We start from the raw sequence: 24,718 nt of genomic DNA on the forward strand, positions 1-24,718 counted from the left end.
CGGATGTCAATAAATTGATAATAAAAAATGATGATCGCAAGAAACGTTACACCTACGCAATTGAGTTGCAAAGTTCGATCATCGGTGTCCAGAAATATCGAAACATAACAACAATAACCAACAACCCAACAACGTTGATTATGACGAGTAACACGTACGAACGATATATCGAGTTTAACAAAGACGCAGAGTTTGAACAACGGGAGTAGGAGGAGGAGGAGGAGAAAGAAGAAGAAGAAGAGGAGGAGGAGGAGGAAGAAAGAAAGAAAAAGAGGGGTACCGGAGGAGGGTACCGTGTAGAAACTCGGCACTTCAACCTCGGACCGGTTGCGGCCTCGCGGCAATTCTCTTGGCCAGTTTCAGGCTCGGCGCTGGACCGTGAAGCTCGCGATCTCCCGCACGAATCCGACAACGCGGTGGCGATCGGTAAACCGAGGATGTGAGAAGCTCGGTAACGATTCCTCGGCTAAACACGGAAGGATACTATTCCGGTTGGTTCCGTCGTATCACGAGAGAGGTGCGTTCATTTACGCTCTTTCTTATAAATCTCTGTTTTTTGCTATTGTTTTCTTTATTTTTCTTCTTCTTCTTAATTTTTTCTTTTTTTCGTTCGACTCGTAAAAGGTGTCTTTTGAAAGGGGAAGGAGGGACGGAAAGAAAACACCTCATATCGTCCTTTTTGAATTTGCAATTTCCATTTGATCAGGCGTGTTTGTTAAAAATATTGTTTTTTACATTCTCCGTGGTGTATGTTCGATCGAAATTTTGTTAAGGATTATATTATTATACAAATGAGTGATTTTTTGGGGGCGGGGGGTATTTTTTTTAAAGTGTTTTAAGAAAATCTTCTTTCCCTCTCAAGAATTTCGTTATTTTTCGAATTACTTTTACCATCCAAGTAACTTTCACTCTCTCGTAATACACCTAGTTTTCTATAACATTGATTTTGTCGATTCTCTTCTTCGAATATGAAAGAAAAAATAAGGTTCCTTCGCGATACGCCTTCGCGATTTTTCCGTCCGAGATCGCGTGAATCGATAACTCTTCGTTGATCGAACTTCATTGATTGGTTTCTTGTAGATGCTCGCTCGTTTAACATAACGAAGGACACCTAATTACAATGCGTTTAATGTCGTGCAAAAGTCATTCATAGTTACGTAATAGATAGATATATAAATATACGTTGATTCTTACGTTTCAGCGATTCAACCTTCGCCATCGTAGAGCTTCAACTTTACAATAAATTAGTTCAATTTAAATTGTGGAAAATAAATCCAAACTGTAGAGGAGAAAAAAAATATAAAGCAAAGAGGAGAAGATAATCGATACGTACAATCGAAATTGGTTTAACCGTTGACAAATCGTTCGATCGAGAAGCACGATAATAACCGATTCCCTGGTGAGAGATCAATCGCCGATTGCGATAAATGCTCGAAGGAATCGCGATTGCTCGAAATGTTCAACGAATGCCGTTTGAAATTGCATGGAAATAATCGTAAGAAGGAATTCGCTTGGTGGCTCCCTTGAGACACGACAATTAAACGAGGAGTTCACGTGCTTGAAATAAAGGAGAAAGAAATTAAAAGGAGAGGAAAATAGAAATTAAATAAAAAGAAAAAGAACAAAGTAAATTAAGTAAGATAGATTGATAAGATAAAAGATGATCTATCAGTCGGGCCACCAAGCACCAACGATGTCGTCTACGAGAAAAACTTCGCCGAGGTTTCAGCATCGCAATCTCCAATCGTCCTCGAAGTGCATGAACTCCAAGAGGAAAGGAGACCTACCGGAGAGAGTTCACGGTGAGGAGAGGTGCAGAGGAAGATGCAGAGTTCAGTGGAGCGAGAAACACGTGAAAGAGGGCTTGGTTCTCGTTCAGGAGACACAACTTGCTAGGGTGGTCAAAACCGGACCTATTACCGAACATTATGAGATTGATTCGAAGCCTTTTGCTAGGTAAGACTCATCTTAATTATTAATACTTATTATATTGTATATATAAACAATTAAAAACGATTACGAAAAATCTAATTCATACCGCGAATAACCATTACGTAGTATAATATATAGAATTAATTTGTATATTAAACTGAATGATTATTTATTATGAAAATTTTTAAAAGAGCGTTAACTGTGATCTCTCGACAATGATTAATTGACTTCTACTATGATATATATAATTTGTCACGGAGACGTTACGCGCGGTAGCAGCGGACGCGATATACGATACGTGACGCGGCACCATACGTCGTACATTAATCATATTTATTGCGTCAGGTCTGTGAAGAGTCTCCGCGAATTGGCTAATAATTGTTACTATTATTATTATTATTATTACTATTGTTATTATTATTGGCGTAGATCAAATTGTCCATAGTGTAGATGGTTATTGCGAACATGCGTATTAACACGCTAAAGAACACCGTCCGGTTCCGCGATCTCATGCCATATGATTTTATGTTAATCGATCTTTCCTCGTAATCGTCGCTCGTCCCCCGTCTGTTATGACTTATGGAAACGAACCGAGATTATTTACGATCCAAACGGAACTACACCCACGTATACAATTGAAAATACAAGGTGTTATGTTAGTATCTTAATCGATTTTTCAATTGGATATACATTTTTATACGAAATTACGATCCGAGAAAAGAGAAAAAGAGAGATTGATAAATTATAATATATACAAAAGAGAGAAAGAAAGAGAGAGCAAAGGGTAGAAATTCATTCGATCATTCTTTCTCGAATATCGGAGAATCGATAACTTGGTTTGTACGCAATATCGATTGAATAAACGATGACTCGCGACTATTTATACCGACATTAATGCGAGTCTAGTTTCTTTATTAGGAAAATTGAGAAGAAGAAGAAGAAGAAAAAAAAAATCATCGGAGATACGTCGCCGTCGAATCTGAAAAATCGCACGATAAAAACTAATATCTTATCTGCACAATCTGAACATATTACGTGCATCTGAACATATGCTCTTATTTCGCAATAGATTTTCCAACAATTTTTAATATAATATCTATACACGCGTCTCTACTTGTGTGTGTTTCTTCTTGAAAATAATTATTTCGGTTTATAGTATTATTTAAATAAAAAAAAAAGAAAGAGAAAAAGATACATATATTAATGTATTATTTATGATATTTGTATAGGTAAAATTTAAACAGGATTCGCATATAGATTAGCAAGAATATTCCATTTGTCGATTCGTAAAAAGTTCATTAAAATCCAAACTGGATTCTGAGACATACGTTATGGAAATCGAATTCCCTTTTTCTCGCTAATCACCCGGTATATCTCCCGTATTAAATCACGTAAAAATATAAGGAGAGTAATATATATATTATTAAACCATTACTTATTACAATTTACTTATGAGATAAAAAATAATTTTCATTTTCATATCGAAAATATTATACAAATCTCGATGATTTTTATTTAAACGTACGCACCAACGTATTTATATTAACAGATATATAAGTTAGTATAAATAATGCACGTAATATTTCGAAAACGTTTAGTTAATTAAAAAAATTTAATACAACGAGACACACCGAAATCGCATAAACGACTGATAATAGATGAATCTCCTCCTGTCGTTTCATATTCATGGATATGTTAATGATCCTTTTAATGGGTGATGGCAGCGTACATTGATAACTCGTTACCTGACTCTTATATCAGTAGCAACTATCTCGGTTTGCTTTAACATCCCTAATGAAGTCCAATTCACTTAGTCACTTATCTTTCAAACGTATTTATTATAAATACGTATGCGTTTATATACTACATTAGAAATAACGAAGGTAGCTTTATTGAAGTTGATAAAATACGTATATATATATATATATCACTTATCGTTAGAAAAAAGGTCGACATCACTTACTGTAATTTCATTCCCTTCTCTCCGTTCTTACCAATGTTATAATAAAGATTACAAACTCATTCATCGAATTAGGAAAAGGATAGTTTGTTTTCTCGTTAACTTATTAGTAGTATATCATTCGTTATGAATTAACTATAATAAAACTGTCGATTACTTTTACCGCAATCATTATTCGATGACAAATTCTATATATATATATAGATTTACGAGATAGAAATAAATATAAATAAATAAATAAAGACAAAAAGAAGTTTTTTTTCTTTCTTTTTTTTATTGATTAGCCAATTGATTCGCGAGACTTATCGAAGTTAGACCGGTATGGAAATGACTTTACACCAAGTGCGACACACCACCCGTCGATCAACTAATGCCAATTACAGCAAACGTAGCAATTTCTCGCGCTTCTCTTAATACGGCTTTCCATGCATTAGAAAATCATTGCTACGAAATCGATTCGGCACGTACTCGGTTAATACCACGTAAAGAAAAGCTTCATAAAAGGCGATCAAATGACATCGATTTTTCTAAAGAAATCTAACAAAGACAAATATTTCTATCCAGATTTCATCACAATCGGTATTAAATCTATATCGAGTAAACTCGACTCGAACGATTATCCTATGAAAAGTAACCGTACATTTATTTTTTTTGTTTATGATATTTCGTAATGTCATGGATAACGTATAGATCGTCTATATTCGATTTTAAATGCAAAGTGTCCTAAAAGGTGTTTTATCCAACTGAAAAATTATAAATTTTTTTAGTCAGATATTTAATTAATAACATCACTGACTCGTACTTTATTAACGAACATTTTAACCGAAAAGATACGTATCTTGGAATAAATATTCTAATGGCAAATCAATATTGATTTTTTGTTATATATTTTATTTTTTCTCGGATAAAGCAACTTTTGTTACAACCTGTATTTAAGAATATACTTACTTGCTAATAAATTCCGTAATCTGTTTACGCAAACATACGCAACTCGCAATCTAATGTTTATTCGATCGCTTATGTTAGTAAAAGTACCTTTGTGCTTTACTTCCAGACATCGATTAAAAAGAGAAAGGAAGGAAGAGGATAAAAAAAAAAGAAAAAATAGAACTTAGCTAGAAATAATATACGTAAGACGACATAAATAAATTTTCCATAAATTATTAACTATAATGTCGTGAAGTATTTCAACATATCTACGTACACGTTCTCAAAGATTTTTTTTCTTCTTTGACTGGTTCCCGACTGGTGATCTCGATGAGCGCCGATCGATGAAATCCAATTTTCTACGATACCGTGCGTATACTGAACATGAGATCTTTAATAATAATCGCAGAGAATAACTTAATGATCTCGTTCAAGAGAGAATAATGCAACACGATGCCGTATATAGGACACACGCATTGTGATTCCAGCCACGATATATTATACACGTGTCTTCATCGATATCACGACTCACCGTAATTGCTTTTAGAAGGGATATAACCTTGAATTCACGGTAAAAGGGCACCCAGAAATTACACACATCTCTTTCCTTTCTCCTTTTATAATATATATATTTTCATTTTAATATTTTATTATCCAAAAGAATTTCATATACTTACATATATCTGTTTTTATCTTACTTCTTGAGGAAAATTGAAAGTGATTACGGTTAATAATAAGCGATCTTTTTGTTATCTCAAATTTATCTCGAACGTACAAAATAAATTATAATGAAAATTACTTGCTCCTTTAATTCGTGAGTTAACGAGATCAACATTTTTTAATGAGATATCTTTATAATATCGAAAAAAAAGTAAATCGTATATATATATACGAGATTTACTGTTTTTCTTATACGATGTACTGTATATATATGTATATCTATACGAGATCAAAGCATACGTTAGAAAATTTGAAACGTGTTGAAATTTGACGTGTTTCTTTCTTCGATGTGCCACGAATTTGCGTAATGAAATCTCTCGTGCATAAAGGCGAATAAAAATGCAAGAATACGTGTTAGGAAGGCAGCAACCTTGCCAGGCGCCGCGGCGTCGACCTTGCAATAAAGAAAGACGCGTCTTCGTTCCTGAACATCGAAATCATCACGTTATGTGTGTGTGTGTGTGTGTGTGTGTGTGTGTGTGTGTGTGTGTGTGTGGTGTGTGTGTGTGTGTGTGTGTGTGTGTGTGTGTGTGTGTGTGTGTGTGGGTGTGTGTGTGTGTGTGTGTGTGTGTGTGTGTGTGTGTGTGTGTGTGTGTGTGTGTGTGTGTGTGTGTGTGTGTGTCGTGAATCGAATCTTGACTTCACTTACAGTATCATTTCATACACTATTATGCTTATTAAAATTTTGATTAAAAATTATTGTTATAGTAAGTACGTTCAGAATGAAAACAATTTCAAAATAAATATATTAATATACCTACATTACATGTCTAATGAGTTTTATTTGAAAGGTATATATGTATACAACAAATGAATTAAACAAATACGAAAATAATGTTGAGAAAATATCGAAATTCTCTTCTCCATACAAGTAAGTTTTAAATAATTTCTTTTCAATTCTTTAAATAAAGTATAATATAGGCGGAGTATAATCAAGTAATGCTTAAACAATAGTACATATTTATTTAAATATTATATATCTATTAGTATACTACGAATATTAAATAATTTCGATCTAATATTTTATTAGATGATAATTTGAAAATCAAAGTTATCACTGGACAGGAACGTTTAAACAATCAAAAATATAAGAAAATTGCATTAGAGTAGTGAACATACCTTAAATGATTGTTAATTAAGAGAAAGAAATGTATATTGTTGTCTAAAAGCACGAATTATATGATCCGTGTTACCATCCTCTTCGAAATCCACCGTTAGACTGGCACGTTGTCCTCTACTAAAGTTCTTTTATTAAATGTTGTTTATATGACTTTCTGTAAAAGGAAATTCTATTTATTACGAATATTATTTTTGTTATGTATATATATATCCTTCGGAAAGTCATACAAACAACATTTAATAAAAGAATTTTCACAGAGGACAACGTGCCAGTCTAACGGAAGATTTCGAAGAGGAAGGTAAGTAGAATTTGTTCTCCTTGTTTTTAATCTAGAATATATATTTTTTTCGATTAATTAATAATTATTCTAGGTATGTCCAATACTTTAATATACTCTACTAATATTTTTGGATTGTTTAAACTAAAATAAATTTTTTTACCGTTCCTGACCAGTGATAACTTTGATTCTCAAATTTCCATCTAATAAAATATCAGATCGAAATTCTTTGATATTCATAGTATATTAATAGATATGTAATATTTAAACAAATGTACTTTGTATTATTCTTACTTTAAAGCATAACTGATTTAGATACTAAAAAGCATATAAGTAATAGTAAAAACAAAGAATAATTAACAACATACGATTTTTTAATGACAGGCGTTTTCTATACATTTTCGTATTTGCTTAATTCACTTGTTATAAATAATCCTTTCAAGTAAAAATTATTAAATATGTAACAAAAGTATACTAATCTATTTACTTTTAAATTGTCATTATCCTAATCAAATTATATTATAAATTTTCAAGAAAAAAAGTCTAGTAAACGTAACAACGTATTATTTTAAATGTCACTCAACCGTATCTCTTCTTCTCGATGCCGAATGAATTTTTTAAATTAACAAATTAACGAATTTGTCTTGTTATTTTATTTTAATATCATTTTGTTCTTACGTTTGTATTGTTTACAGCGGACAATGGGCAAGAGTATATCGATGCAGATCTCGATCAACGGGTACGGTTTATGCTGCAAAGTATTCATCCAGGAACAGATTCAACGCTGATTGCAGTGCCGAATTAAGACACGAGATCGCCCTGTTGTCTCTTTGCTCACAATCGCCGCGGGTTGTTCGGTTGCATGACGTATACGAGACACCGAAGGAGATTATTATGGTCATGGAATTGTGAGAGTTTTGTTCCGAGTTTCTTTTCTTTTCATTTCTTTTCTTCTCTTTTTCCTTTGTTTCCTTATTTTTTTTCTTTTTCCTTTTTTTTCCTTTTTTTTTTTTTTTATTAACGATTCGTAGAAAGATAATGATAGAGGGAGGATTTGAGTTAGCGTAGATAGGCGTGACGAAAGGCGTGACTTTTCAGTGCCCCAGGTGGCGACCTGCAGACTCTGATCGACGGTGATTTGGTGCCCCTCGAAGGTGACGTCGTCCACTTTGTGAGGCAACTAGTAGAAGGACTTGCCTACCTCCACGAAAGAAATATCGCCCATTTGGACATCAAGGTAAGTTCGACCCATAAAAGGTCGAAGCGGTCTTGTCACGCTTCTCGTATTATATCCGGATCCCGGAACTGAGTTCGCCATTGTGGCACCACAAAGTTTCACTGTGTTTTCCTTCAAACAGATTATGTTCGGTCAAGAATTATCTTAATGTTAGCAACTAAACGTTACTACACGTTTCGAAGCTCTTACTCAAACTTGAATACGAATTAGATATAGAACTATAAATTGAAAGTAATCGTTACGATTAAATTTGAATATAAATACTCGTGATATTTTGTTAAATAAGTAAAACCTTTGTTTAATTAATTTACCATTAGTTGGTAACGATAAATTGTTCAATTACGTCTAAACGATTAATCAGGAAACAAGTTGAATTTTATTATTACGCGGAAATCGTTTGATATCGATAATTATTATCGTATACCTTTTATATTCAATGATATAAATCGAAAAACTTGATAACTTTAAAATATCTGAATTTACTATCACGACGAATTTTTGTTATTTATTTCTAATTAGATGATTTTATTTATTTCTAAATATTTACTCTAGTTTTGTCGTTTCTTTTTTATTTCTTTTTTCTCTTACAAACGACGTTCCCTTTAGATTGACGATTAAAATATATAACATATTATATTTAACTGATCGATGATTAATAATAAATTACTTGTAAACGAGTAGTGATAATGATCTTAAATCAACGATTCTTAATTGGACACAATGCGTTCGCGATTATTATTCTAATGAATGAATAATAAATTCTACGAATAGTTATTTGTCTTTTTAAATAACATACTTATGTATCTCGCTTAGTAAAAGACAACTATGTTCTTACTTACATTAGTTCGAATAAGTAATTTATAGTCGGTGTACGAGACGCCTTTTGATTCGCTCATTAATCTTCCCTCGCGCTATCCGAACGCGATCGGCATAGAATTAATGAAAATGCAAGGTTGCACCGTGAATCATTGTCGTGTATCGTGTTATTAGCAAGTATTAGTATCTAAGATCTATTTGATTGTCTTTTTCATAGATAAACACGAACATTGTTTATGTAGTTTAAATCATAAATCAACGAATATTAATCTCTAAATACGATTAAACGATAAATTGGAAATGTTCAAAGATTACAAAAATTATTCTGATATTTCCAGCTAGAATCAATGATCATATTAAAAAGAATCTTATTGGTTAATGAAGAAAAATTTATAGGACAAGATATAATTACGCAGCGTTTAAGAAATAAAATTATATAGAAACAATTCTCTAAATGTTGTAAACGAAATCAAACAAAAAGAAAATTGGAAAAATTTGATCTTATCTTATATATTTGATATTAAAATTATTTATATGATAAAATTAATGTTTTACTTTTCAATTTTTTGACTTCGTTTACTTTTATAATAATCGGTACATATATTGGTATGTGACTTTGAAATCAAACAGAACTACAAAGAATTAAAAGAACAAAATCTCATATTTACTGGTAACCCTGGTAATAATGGGACTAAAAGGAAGACAGCAGCAATTTATGTCGAGTATACTCGTACACAGGAAAATAAAAGCGTATTAATTGGAGAGATAGAGGTTGTTTTCGGAAGAGAAAAGAGAAACTTTAAATCGAACTAAAAACTATACGATCTTGTTATCCTCACCGAACAAGCTCGGTCGTTTCAGGAAGAATCGTATGTTCGTTACTCTCTCTAAAAAAAAAAAAAAGAAAAGAAAGAAAGAAAGAAATAAAGAGAAAAGAAAAAAAGAGAAACTTAATTACGATCAGAGTCAGATCTTTCTCGCGGGACAACGATTCGCGATAATCAAGCGGAAAACAAATTGGAATTGCCTTTTACGGGTTAAACCGAACAAAAGAAATATTCGCGTCTTTCTCGACAATTCGGTCATCCCTTTTTTTTCCAATTTTAAAATCGAACAACAACCAACCAACCATCGCGAAGTATCGAGAGAAATATCGAGCTTGCGTGAAATCACGAAATTTCTTTCATCATTTTGGCTCGTTTTTTATCAATTTATAACATCTACCTTGTTTATTTGCGAAGAACGCGAAAAATACTTTAGACCTCTCGGCGAATACTTTTCGTTCTCCTTACGAACGATTTTACTTTCGTATTTACGTATGTGTACGTATTAATACATATATGTATCGATAATTATGGCCAATAATTAAAATTTTATGATATATTTTATATTGAAATTATTTATATTATGAAAATGAAGTTCAAAATTGTTGTTACTAATCTGTTGGTATAATTATATAGACACATACATATTAAAAAATAACACTGAGAAACTATTGATTTCGAAAATAAAAGAAAATCTAATCAATCGTCGAATAAAACGTAAAAGGATTTTATTCACTTCTTATGATTTTAATTAATAATTTTATTTAATTTTTTTTTCATCAGGTTCCTTAATTTTTCCATTTGATTTGTATTAATATAAACTGTCGTATAATTCGTATTATTATCATAAATATCAAATGAACGATAAAAAATTCGAAATGACGTTTTCAAAATTATCGAACGTTTAAAAATGATAATGACCAATAAAGGCGAACAAGTTTTCACAAAACAACGAGAATTCCAATTTGACACTCCTTATTCCCAATACACCACCAAGAGACGTTCGCAAAATGTGCCAATATACTAATAAGATAATTAAGAGAAAAGAGAAGATACGATAATTAAGACTGAATGTACGACAAAGTCATCATAAACGAATGTACTCGATAAAATAAATATCGAGCTGATCTTTTTTATATAGCATACAAGCCCCACTATAGTGACACTTCGTTATGCAAACGATGGTCGTACGTTTCGTAGCCGTGTAGCATTTTCAGTAACCTCAAACACTCTTCTACAATCCTTCGATTACCAACCAACAACAAGGTTATTACCAAGAAAAAAAAACATGTCGTAGTATTTCCTGTGATTTTCGATCGGCCTTCCGTAGCTTTAGCAAAGTAAAGTAAAGTAAAGTATTTAAAAATTCTTCTCTCCTCTTCCCCGTAGGATGCAAATTTCAAGCTAAGACTACGTAGCTTTACTCATAAATATGTTAATGTATCGATGATGCGGAGAAATTCAAGAAACGATATCGAAATAACAAAAAGGGGAGAGAACGAATACGCGTGTGCTTTCTCGTTTCATTCATATCCGAAAAAAAATGACTTCATAAAAATAGAGATTTATGATCTATTACCACGTCAAGGTCAATGTAGGGAGAATCGAGGTCATTGATATTCGTATAGATAGATTCTTTACGTTTCTTCGTGTATCTCATCCTATTTTGTTTTTCTCGATTCGCGTTATATTCCCGTTTGCTATATGTCTTATTATTATTCTTCCCCATTTGATTCCACGATTCGTTCGTTTATTCGTTCTCGGTGAGATGAACGCGTGGGCTTCGATGAGAAATTTCGAGGATCGACCAAACACAAGAGAGAAAGGTTCGACAGAAAATTTTGATACTTCGAGGTCGATGGATCTCTTAAAATAACATTCTCTTGTTATTCTCGACAGCCAAAGGAAAGAAAGAGAAAGAGGTCATCGAGCTTTTTTGATGCAAAAAATAAAAAACATTGATTTCATTCGTTATATGGACTGTTTTTTTGTAAGTCCATTTACAGCCTGTAAATATATATTATTTTAATCAAATTTGCCTAAAAAATAAATTTATATAAACGGTTTTTAAATAAACGGTCCGTATTTCAATCTCTAATTTTTGTCATCATCTTCAGATCGTGTTCTTTTTTCTCGCGAATATAATTAATCGCATTATAACGTTGAGAGGGCAGTTAGATAGTTCATAATTTGTTTGTAACATAACGAGTCATCGTTTCACGGTAGCCAATCGTTGAATTTTCGTTGAAAATATTCGCATAACTCAAGCCTGTTCGTAGACCCTCGTTTATATAATTTTCACTTACTTTTTCTTTCTTCCTACATGTGGGTGTGAACGTATATATATGTAGAATACGTACGAGAAGATTCTAGCATTCACGTGAAACAATTTACTGCTTTTACCAGTAGAAAAAAAAAACAAAAAGAAGAAAAAAAGAAACAGTACATTCGCCGATTAATAATTCTCACGGACGGGACATTAAATTCCAACGATCGTAAACGCTTTGCTCACGGTGGTTGTGTTGCATTACGATCGTACAGAAACTTGAGTCAATTCATGGTAATTTGAATAACTAGAGTCAAGACACTCTTCTTACCTTGTTTCCGACTTTAACGGAAATAACATTTTTTCGCTTATCATCGAACATCTCAAATTATACCTATGTAAAAATAAAAAGATCTTCTTGTCGTCGGAAAGAATAATCGCAATTTTTAATAACCAGAAAGGAATCGATTAAATCTCGAATTAACGTTTCTACGTCGAAAAGAAACTCATTATCGTATGTATGTATAGTGATTTCACTAGTTCATACCAATTTATTTATATATATTCGATTTATATTTTTAATAATTTTCTTCAAAACTGGTATGAAATTTCATAACGCGCCATCTAAAATACATAAATTTTATTCAATGTCGGCAATAATACTTTCCAGGCAAACCTAATGTATAAGTATTGGGTTGCGTAAGAATTTATTATATATATATATATATATATTATAGTTTATTAATAATAATTATAATAATCGAATATAAAATAAATAGACATTACTGATGAAAATTATTTGACCACGTACGAAAATGAAAAAAATATTCAGAATAAGATAAATACTCAAAAAGACGTAAATTCCTAGTTGTTTATTTTCGTGATAAAATTAGAAAAACAAATCGATTTTATTAAAAATCATATGACAAAATGGACAAACACATATAGAATTTTTATAAAATATTTAAATCTTACCAGTAGTTCCATCGAAATATCCACCTTTTACTTTTAATACTGCCTTATTTACTCTTGGCATCATAAGTAACAACTTCTGCAATCTTCAAGAAGTAATTTATATTGAGAAATAATTAAGACTTAATTTAAATGCGATCAAATAATTAATACGTAATCAAATAAATTGAAAATGTGTTTTACACGAATGACGTTTTCCCTGATTAATGATGCACACAGATTGAAAGTAATTTTTGGAATAAAAGATTGATTACCTATACCAAGATAAAAAGAAAAATTTCACACACAAATTTCAGTTAATTGAACTTTCTACCATTTTGTAAGATGATCGAATAATTTTGACTGATGGTGTATACTCGATTTGAAAAATATAAATCGAATATATTAATAAATTAACACGAACTTTTTTGGAGGGGGTGGGAGTTAACCCAATATTTATGTATAATATATTTACTTAAATACTTATACAAGTATAAAATTAAGTGCATCACTATTACCATCCAAATACGGTTATGAAATGTTTATGGAGTGCGGGAAGGAATAATACTCGTATAAAATCGGAATCGTATGAAGTTCGACTTCTTCTTCTTAAATAAGTGGACGAAGTGAGGTTATGTAGCTCGGCTACATTGGCAAAAGGGATTTACAAGGGAACTTCAAGGCTGCCAAGAAAAAGAGCGGGAGATCAAACGCTTACATGCGACCACTTTCCAAAATGGGCGCGAAACTTCTCTCTCTCTCTCTCTCTCCTGGCATTCACGATCTCGTTCGATCACCCCCCGTTTCGTTCTCGTTATCTCGTATAAATCGTTACGTTCTCTCAGATTGGCCTAAGTGCCTCCTAAGTGACGTAAATGTCCGTTTAAATGCCTATGTTGAACGAGTCATCCCGCATCATACTATCCTACAAAATTCTCTTCTTTTTCGATTTTCTCATCATAGAAAATGTTATGATAGATAATATAGCAAAGAATATAACTATATATGTATAAGTATTCTATCATCTATACTCAGTATTTATGCTAATCTGAGTTACTCCTCGCTAAACAAATGTTTAATAGGAAAAATATATTTTTTAGCACTTGCACCCTACAATTGATGCTTTTTATGATGAAATGATCATTAAAAAAAAACTGTTCATGAAATTTCAAACAATCTAAACTAAAGTTATTTTGGGCCAAAAGTGTAGTTAGTTACTTTTGACTGAATGTAGACGATATTTCTAATATACAAAATTACTCGTTACAAAAGAAAAAGAGAAAGAATGTGTGTGTCTTACAATTAGAAAAATATTTTCATTATCGATATATCTCATTATCTTTTACCGTCAGATAAATATATCATCAAATATATCCACGAGAAATGTTTAAAATGCAATAAATCCTATTCCCTTTAATACTAATCGTGTTCTTCACATCCTGTTAAAGAGTATGACAAAAGAAAAAACCGATTACACGTTAGACTTCGAAATATATGTAGCAAAAATCTAATCGGCTTAGATCGATTTTTTAACAGAGTCGTTTTCAAGCAGAACTAAGAAGAAAGAAAAAGGATCCAGTTGGACAGGTGAACGAGACCGAAAGTGGAAAAACACAAAGCTTGTGTATCGCCCACGTATCGTTCCGAGTTTCGTTTCCTGTTAAGTTGAGAGACTCGACTTAGCCCCTACGCGAGATCCACGCGAGATAAGTATGCAGATGAAATATATATCTCGTTGGTGTGTTGAGCTCCTTGCGAATACGACGATATCACGAAAGAACGCAAACTGCCGTGTGCCGAGTTTGCATTTCTCGGATAGAAAAACAGTGCACGCGCTGGCTAGACCCCACGCTCTCTTTGAAACGACCACGCCCTGTACCAACGTTAGTTATTTCTTTCTCTCTCTTTTCTTTTCTTTTCTTTTCTTCTTCTTTTTCTTTCTCATTCACTCTCCCTTCGATGTACTTCCTCTCTTTCCTTTCGATACACTTGGTGAATCACACCTGGTTCCTATCTCTTCGTCGCGTCGGCCGCCATAACTGGAACACGCCTTCTGATAAAACCTAAGAGAAAACAACCCGAGAGAAGATCTTCTCTTTTTCGGATTTTCATTTTTTACGTTTAACGCGTTGATTTATTAATAAAATCGCGAACGTTATTTTAATTATCGTCTATTCAAAATTCTATCGTAGATCTGTAATGTTATTTATATCATGTATTCAATTTGGGACATACTGTATAGGAATCGAAACAGACGGTTTTTAACTAAAAACATTTTTTAATTCTATCATACATTATTATAATCTGATCTACAAATGTTATTTATATCATGTATTAAATTTGGACAAACAATAGAAATTACACATACACATATAAGAATCTAAACAGATATTTTTTAACTAAATAGATTTAAAAAAAAACATTTTTAGATCAAACGTTTAAATGTCATAGAAAAAAATCGAAGGAGTGAAAAATGATGGACCAATCGTGTTCTAAGACGCGTTCGGTGAATCACGATCGTATATCGGCAAAGGCACTAGCTAAACAACCTGTTTACTGTAACTAGAGCACCTCCTCTCTTTCTCGCGACATTTATTTGCTAGAAAAAGAGAAGGAGAGTCATGGAAAATGAATTAAACGAGTTGGTTATATCGGTGATACCATTAACGCGCTCATTTCGTATTTATCAACGGCTCATTAAAACTTGGCGCAAAGTAGATGATAAATAAGAAGCTTCCACTATCATCTTTTCGAACCGAACGTATTTTCGCATTTCATCGAACGAATTTTATCGCACTTGCACTAGCACTTATCGTTTATTCTCCGATCAAAGACAAATAAAAAAAACAAATATATATATAATGTATATTTTTATCATACTTCATTCTTATCATTTTTGAAGTAAAAATACACAAAAGAAAAGAAAAGAAAAGGAAGATTTATTTTTCAGGAAAAAAATATATTCTGACTTCTTTGAATTTGTCATTATAGACAAATAATCTTTTCTATTCATTCGGACACAAATGTCAAAATATTTTTCAACAATAATCATATTACTTCAGATCGCATTCGCTGATCACCGGCTGAATTATTATCCCTCAAGGTTTTTCGGTAAGGTATATTATTACAAAATATTTCGTAACTTGATAAGAAAAAATGATCGACGAATAAAATAAAGTCTCTTTCGAATCGACCGTTTTCACCTTCGAGCCCATAGAAAGATTTTTTTTCTTTTTTTTTTTGACAAAAGTAAACACTCTCGTTCATCTCCCGTTACGTGTCAAAGCCCACGCTTACCTTTACGAAATTTTTTCGACGTTCGCCGAGAATTTAACAAGATTTAAAATTACGTGGGATCGAACGTAATATAACATCCTTCTTGAAAGATCGACTACTTGTTCGAAATATTTACTCCGTTCATATATGATTGAGAAGGGAACTTTACTTTAAATACAAAATTTAAAGTTGACGATGAGATCAGATTCGTTGATTCTCTTTTCTTTTCTTCTTCTTTTTCTTCTTCTTCTTCTTCTTCTTTTCTCTTTTTATCTTTTTTATTTTATTCTTTCTCTCGTCGTAATTTATCGGTCGAAAGACTCGGCAGATGACTCTTTAAAGAGAGAGAGAGGAAGAGAAAAAGAAAGAAAGAAAGAAAGAAGGAGAGAAACTTTGAATATTCAATCGCGCCCACGCATAATTTTTCCCAAGGTTCGCGAAGATGTTCTCTTTCTCTTTCTCTTTCTCTCTCTCTCGAATCAAAAACGTCATGCCGAATACAGCATGATCGTTCATCTCCCTTGTCGCAAGGAGGGCTCGCATTAGGCTAAAAATAAATTCATTATATCGACGAGAGTTCGGCCCGCTTTCTACGGGACCCGACGGTCGTTCGAGGTCGAACGATTAAGAAGGAGTTTCTTGTGAAAATGAAAAAGTTTCAAGACGACTCTCAACGTTTCTTATAGGGATATAACTATATATATAAATAAACAAGTTGGATGATCGAGTCGCGAGTAAATTGGAGCAAAGACCCTGAAACCCTTTCGTATTCGTTGTGATATACCAAGTCGAGAGGAAATGAGATGAGGAACGAAAGGTCAGCAAAGTGATTTATATTATATGCTCGTATCGTCGTTAAAGTATAAAAAAAAACAATTTTGACGAACCAAGCAAACGTTACGGTAGCTCTCTGAAAGCAAAATGGGATTTGTACGTAGGTAAGTAAGTACCTACATAGAGATCGGTGGTTGCATAGAGACACGAGATGTAAACGATAATTCGAGTTCTTTCTATCTTTCTTTCTTTCTTTCTTTCTCTTCTTAAAATGCATGCCATGTTGCAGGAATAAAGCATAAGTGCGCAGGCATGGTAGTTCGCGCTTTAAAAAATGTTCTAGTACACGAGAGGTGGTAGCGAAACGCTTCGAACGTTACGTTGTATATACACAAATTGTATACTCGTATAAGTTGTACGTGAAACACATCAAGTTGCTAGTGGGCAGCGCCAGGGGAAACTTAATATTCCATTTTATCGGGTAAGAGATTTGGATTTATCGTAACAACATCTACCGTGTTTATGTAAATGTCACGGAGATTTTATCTCGTAGCTGGTGAATTCAACCTCGCATTGCTTTCCATCGATGTCCGAAGTATATACGCGTATATGTCTTATCCTTTTTATCTTTTTTTCTTTTTTCCATCAACACGTTAATGAGAAATTGTTTTTAAGTATCTTTCGTTTACTCTGAGTCTGTCAAACTTACGAATATTTTTCAATCAGAAAATAATCGAAAGAATGGTTAATTAATCATCGTACGATTTCGTAATACCTACTCGACGTGTTCAAAGATCGTTCAAAGCATAGTCATCGTATATTAAACTTTATTGTTATATCATACGAAATGTAATACGTAGAAAATGTTAAACTAAAATAAGAAATATCTAAGGTGGCAACGTGAAATCTGGTGATTTACAAACAGGAATGAATTTTTATCCTTTATAGTACTCGATGTTTGACATTGTTACCAACGATTCAGGAATCGGACGTCCTGCTGGGCGCCACTCGTACTTAACTATATACATTATACTTATATATAGAAACGTATCGTACGAACTTACTGGTACAAACGAACGTCACTCAATTACGCGATTAACTCGCTAATTGTCAGCGTCGTTTAAATGCGGAGCCGTACTCGGAATCGAAGAAAACGACGTCCGACCACCCGTCGGGCCTACAGAATTCTTTGCCCTTTTCGATAGCTCCCTCCGTGATTTATATATCAGATACGTACGCGCCTCGAATAACAGGAAATTCGAGAGTTCTTCTACCGATACTCGATCGATTTAAAGACGTTGTGATAATATGAAGTCTCTTTTCCATGAGTCCGTATACATTTATCAACCAACAAAAATATCTATGCATAGGTAAACGTATATATAACATATATATGTATATGTATAACGTTTCAATACGAACAATTTTTCAATAACATTTTACGATGTATACATATATATATATATATATATTTGTATATAAATATTATATTATAAACTTAAAGAGTATGTGCAATCGTTAAAATTTGTATTAATAATGTCACATAATTATTTTCTTTTTGCAGCCACAAAATCTCGTAATGATGGGTACTTTCCCGGAATGCGACGTCAAACTTTGCGACTTCGAGATATCAAGGGTCATACTAGAAGGCACGGAAGTTCGTGAGATTCTTGGGACGCCTGACTATGTGGGTGAGCAACGTCTCCTTCGATTCATGTTTATAACTGATTTATGGTTAATCCGTGTTGTAAATTTTCGTGACAGTTTCGTGTCGTTAGTTAATGAGAATTTAATCAAATATTCGAAACATTTCAAGCATTGCGAAAAGGATAATTTCAATCTTCGCGTTGAAAAGTATTTTCAATTAAATTTTATATACGTAATATATTTACTTATCAAAATTCCGTTCATTAAAAACACGTATTTCTCCTCCTTCTTCTCCTCCTCTTCTTCTTCCTAAAGAATACTTTTCGGCAGGCGATAATATGTTACTTTTTTTTGTGAACATTCCAGACAGGGACGTTTCACCACCAACATTTCAGTTTTTCGTCATTAGTCTCCGTAATTCTCGTGCCTTTTTCTTTTATTCCGGGAATTTTATTTAGGTCGACGTTTGTCTGGCCGATTCGTTTAATTTAACAGACAAAAATCTATCGTCGGTAATTTTCGTGCCAACTGGAATACTCTTGTCCAGGAAATATTTCGAGTAACAAACACGTTCTCGATTTAATCGTGTCACGAAATCAAATGCAATCACTTACATAACTACGTATTAATAAAATAAATAACGATTCATTCGTCACTAAATACAATAAAACAGAAGAAAAAAAAGTGATAATATATATTACAAATATCTATGCCGGATAGACAATATATTAAAAAATATATATTCATTTATTTATATATGTATTATACTGAGTATCCTAAAAATCGTTTTACCGAGCAAAAAAAACAAAGGACAAGTATTAATATTTATCAAATTGCAATATTTGATATTTCATTTTAATAATATCATTTTTTATTTACAATAATGTTAAAAAAAATATGCTATTACTTCAAATACCTGTTAAATAAAAATCTATCATTTCTCAGTTTGTTAAAATAACTTTAGGGACACTCTATACATATAAACATATACATTTGAAAATAATCATTTTGATAAGAGTCTAGAATTAGAGAATTGTTTTCCTTTGTATGTGATTGTATGTGATCAATGCTATTCACGTTTGCCTTGATATCGTGTTTACACGCAAAAGTCCTGCAGGTGCGAAACACGCTTGGCGTTTGCTTTAATCAGTGCCGATCATTATCCGGATCGACTAATTGGCGATCTTGAGCTGACGACGATCAAAAATATATAATCGATAGTAATCGACGCGTTAACCTCGGTCGGCTTCGTGGTTACGACCTTTCGACAAATTCATGTTTGAAATTTTCCACGCTTACGAAGAAACTTGAAGAGCATGTCAAGTCTCTCTCTCTTTTTTTTCTTCTTAAACGATTAACACGTGACTTACGGTGAAGCATATTTCAAGCAGTTTTGCATCCGACAAAATAATCGTCGTTAATTCCTCCGCGTTTGCGAGAAACAAGAACAAGATTTATCTCGATTTCCTTGATAAGATGATTTTATTCACCAACCATCGACAAGATTCTAGAAACGTCTTTATGAAATCAACGCGAGAAACTATCGTATATATATATATATATATATATATATATATATATAATACATGCATACGTTTTATCGCAAATCTCGATCTCGATCACGCCCGGCTCGTGATAATTAAATCGACCTTTGTCGTAATACAATTAGCATTTCAATTAACAAAACGCATACGCGTTGCATTGTTACGGACTTTATGCAAAACGATCTTTTCGAGGTAAACAGTCGTTCTAATTTTTTTTTTATTTTTCTCAAGATCACGTTACGAGGAAAATTGATTACGAAGAAATTGTTATTGGAATATATTGTATTCGTATACGTATATTATTACCTACGATTTAATGAATTTATATAGATATACGTATAATAATTATTTGATTAACTATAATATAGTAATATTTAATATATGCGAGAAGAGAAACTTATATGACAGGACGATATGAAAAATGAAATAAAAGGGCTTGATCGATTGCTACTACATTAACAGGATAATTTGATAGGAGGAGAAATAAAGAGTAAAGTGATTCGATTAAAACCACGTTAGTGGATCGATTAATCAGTTTTAAGGTCTCTCGGAGAATTTATGTGAACGCTGATCGAAATAACACGTTCTCGAAACTTCCCGGGTAAAGTTGGTAATCTCCGTTAATCGTTACGAAGATTTTACGAAGTCATGTCAAAGGAATATGACGTTAAATTTGAATTACACACTTATTACAGTGTGGATAAATGGTTTGGATAAATGTGATCGTCGAACGAATGAACGAATAAATCGAAGATACTGGATTTACCGTAGACTCGTTCACGTAAGACATTTATCCTTACCCAAATACAGATTTCTACGTGGCACACTTTTCGCGAATAAATTAAGCAAGTACAAATGAGGCCGTTGGACTAAGTAATTTGTATCCGTAAACGTTACACGTGTATCTGTGTTCGTTGAACGCATTAAGTAGATTTATTCGATTTCACAAACCAAATGATCGATATTTTTCCATCACGTGAAAAAAAAGAAAAATCTCTTCCGTTAATGTAGATCGAAGATATCGATTGGTACGATTAAAACTTCTATCGGATCTTTTTTTGTTACAGCGCCGGAAATACTGCACTACGAACCGATCACGTTGGCCGCCGATATGTGGTGGGTTTAAATATATCAATGTGTATATTTAATTATTTCGCAATATCATTAAAGAAAGATTTTGAAATCGTGTTACATATAATATTCCAGGTCTCTCGGTGTAACAACCTACGTACTACTAACAGGTTTCTCCCCGTTCGGAGGCGACACCGATCAAGAAACGTTTCAAAATATATCCCTAGGTGAAGTTGATTTCCCAGAAGAATTGTTCGAGGAAGTTTCGGCGCAGGCAAAGGACTTCGTCGCTAAACTTTTAGTGCTAAACCCAAGGTTAGTTTCTAAACCAATACATAATTAAATTCCGAAGACTTTAAACGTCTTCCTTTTCTTTTTATCCTTCTCTTTGTTATATTCTTTTTTCTTCTTTCTTTTTTTTTTCTTTCTTTTTTTTTTCTTTCTTTCTTTTTTCATTAGCGCACGAATGACAGCGAAGCAGTGTCTGCGTCATGAATGGTTACGCGGTGCTCCGACCCAAGCGTCACCACATTTGAGACGATATTTATCAAAATCTCGTGAAGTTCTTCTGGAACGTGTGGTGAGTCGAGAAAATCTAAGAAGAGCAGCCCTATTGAGTCAAACTACGAGTCAAGCAAATCTTTTATCGACGGATAATCACGATCAAAATCTTCAGGATTGCGTACTGAGCCACAGCGAGATTTGCCTGAGCGATTGCATGACTGCAAGCCAATCGAGTCTTCCCGGAAGCGAAGGTTTTCCTAGTCCGTCTAATTCCCAAGTGAGTTTGAACTCGTCCCGAACGAGTCTTAGTTGCGCCAGCCAGAGTTGTCTGTTGAACAAGGAACAAACGCAGGGTTTGCTTAGTCGAGCGCAGAGCCGGTCTCAAGCTAATTTGAATCATGCTGTTAGTCGTGGCCTTTTGTCCAGAATACGTAGCCTTCATCGTATACAATCGCAAACGTGTTTATCTAACGGTACTTCGAAAACAACTGCATCACCTGTTCAACGTATGATCACCTCGATGCACCCTGTTAGCAAATCACGAGAAAAGTTATATGGTTTAAGATCGCTTTCGAAATCTCAGGGTGTACTTGACATATATAGAAGTTTGGAATGTCTCAGACGTAAGAGGAAACCCTACGAAAGAGCCAAGACCGAGGATATTGTTCCTATCATAAAACGAATCGATGTTGAAGAAATGTCGAGAATCAATGATAATCAAAAAACACCATGCGAGACTCGTAATTCGATAAACTCGGAACGACGACAAACGAACGGATCCCTTTTGGAGAAGCCAGTCGTAGACGAGATCGTAGATAACACGAAAGAGAAAAAGCCACTGCAAAAACAACTGATCTTATCTGACTCGATAGGCGCGGAAAAGACATACGATCGTTCGGAGATGTCGAAAGAGTCCGACTCGAGGTCGGAGGAAAATCTAGATTCCTTGAAATCTATCGAATCGGACACTCTAACGGAAGAATCCGATGAAATCCCTTTGGATCGTGAAAGAGAACCGACCGACTTATCCTCGGGAAAACATCCATGTCAAAGACAACATTCAGACGTTTCTAACCATTCGATCAACTCTGGAATCTCGGATGATAAAGAAGATCGTTCGACCGAGTCAGAAACTGAGGAACCAAAATATACGGTTGCCCAATTAGTCTCTGCTTTCAACAAACATCAAGAGGTTGCTTCAAAAAGTAGTCTCGAAGCAATTATGAGCGAAAAAAGAATCAACGAAGTTACGTTTCCTACTGGTACCAAGGCCTTGCGTCTTTTCATACCTGACATTGATATTACGGAAAGTACGATAGTCAGACGAAAGACTAGTTACAAGCCTAGGAAAAATTGGGAAGAATTGAGAAAAAAAAATGAAAAGAACGAGGGTGTCCTTAAGAATTTTGAAAACGAATTTGATAACGATGACGATGATAACCAACAAGAAATATCAAAGGAGGTAACACCTGAACAAATAACTGATAATAAGACTGATAAAAGTGCTGATATTGTTAATGAAAGGGATAATAAGAAACAGGATGGTTTAGTTTTCGAAAATTGGTCCACGGATGCTGATTTTACAGAAAGCATCGGTATAGAAAATAGTATTGATACTACCATCGATGAAAAATACAAGCAATGCGTCAAAGTAGCCAATAAATTAAAAAACGATAAGCAAGAGAAGATATCTTCATTTGTCAAAACGATTAATCAAAATCCGATTCGTCAAAAGGAAAGAATGCCTAATTACATTTATCCGCAATTAACGAATCATACGAAAGAAGAAATACAAGAATCCCCTTGCAACAATAAAATGGCTTTTAATGCAAATGTAAAAATAGATAAGAAAAATTCGAGCAAATCAATGCAATCGAATAACGTTAATATTTCCAATGTAAACTTAAAAGACATACTTCAAAGGGTCGACAGTTTTCAAAGTACACCGAAAGAGAACATGGAAAATCTTCGAAAAAGAATGTCGATCGCTAAAATCATCGTCAATGATAATATGACGTTGCACGATAACGTAGATTCGATAGTAAACGTAAATGAGAAAGATAACAGAACGAGTATTCGTGCTAAAAGCGAATCACCCCCAAATAATTCTCATATCGAAGAAAGAATCCAATTGATAGTACAACCTTCCTTTGTTAGGTCATCTTCGTTATCGAGTGACAGTAGTTGTCCGACACCATCCAGTGGCCAATCGGATACGAATGTTTCTTGGGAAGATGTTATAACGACACAGAGATCAAACGTATTTTTGGATAAAGCAGACAATTATAGAAATCAAAAAAAAAAAGGAAATTGATTCGAATGAAACTAAAGGCAAACAGAACACGGAAGAGAAGAGACTTTGGGGCAAGGTATGTACTGGATCTTACACTAGAGCTATGGAAAAATTTACAGGAAAAAACGATTGCAATAAAAAATCGATGAATTTTTTATCAACAAATATTGAAAAGATCAGGAGGAAGAGCACTCCAGCGATGCCTCAATGCGTTAATCCTTAAAAACCATTATAAAATTGTTCATTCGAAAGACTGAAAGTTAGGACTTGATAATATATATATATATATATACATAAATAAAAATAAATTATATATATATGTCTTTTATCGCGTTACTCTTGAGACGGTAGCGAAAGAAGCTGGAAATATCTCATTTTCGCTTACAGGATTTAAGATAATCGTCTTGTAATCCACAACTTGCACAAAGAGATGACAGTAGCAGCAGCACTGCCAGTCAAAAGAGGGAAGATCGAGAAAGGTATTACAAAGCGTTAATTTTTATTTGAAACATATCAAAACACGAACGAAATCGTTTTTAATCGTTCAAGATGGATGATAGATTTCTCGTCAACGACGTC

General features: G+C 33.4%; 1 protein-coding gene across 1 annotated transcript; it reads left to right on the plus strand.

Moving 5' to 3' along the window:
• The first annotated feature begins 314 nt into the window (after window positions 1-314).
• On the plus strand, window positions 315-24,438 carry LOC122519542 (striated muscle preferentially expressed protein kinase-like). Its single transcript, XM_043639061.1, is given in 9 exon segments — window positions 315-517; window positions 1,202-1,956; window positions 7,632-7,844; window positions 8,035-8,173; window positions 18,645-18,771; window positions 21,339-21,387; window positions 21,478-21,657; window positions 21,802-24,147; window positions 24,149-24,438. Coding segments are annotated over 8 exon segments (3,564 nt in total). The 5' UTR covers window positions 315-517; window positions 1,202-1,660; the 3' UTR covers window positions 24,363-24,438.
• The last annotated feature ends 280 nt before the right edge of the window (window positions 24,439-24,718 follow it).

Source organism: Polistes fuscatus, unplaced genomic scaffold (assembly GCF_010416935.1).
Source record: "Polistes fuscatus isolate 324 unplaced genomic scaffold, CU_Pfus_HIC Scaffold1, whole genome shotgun sequence".
NCBI classification, from domain to species: Eukaryota; Metazoa; Arthropoda; class Insecta; order Hymenoptera; family Vespidae; genus Polistes; species Polistes fuscatus.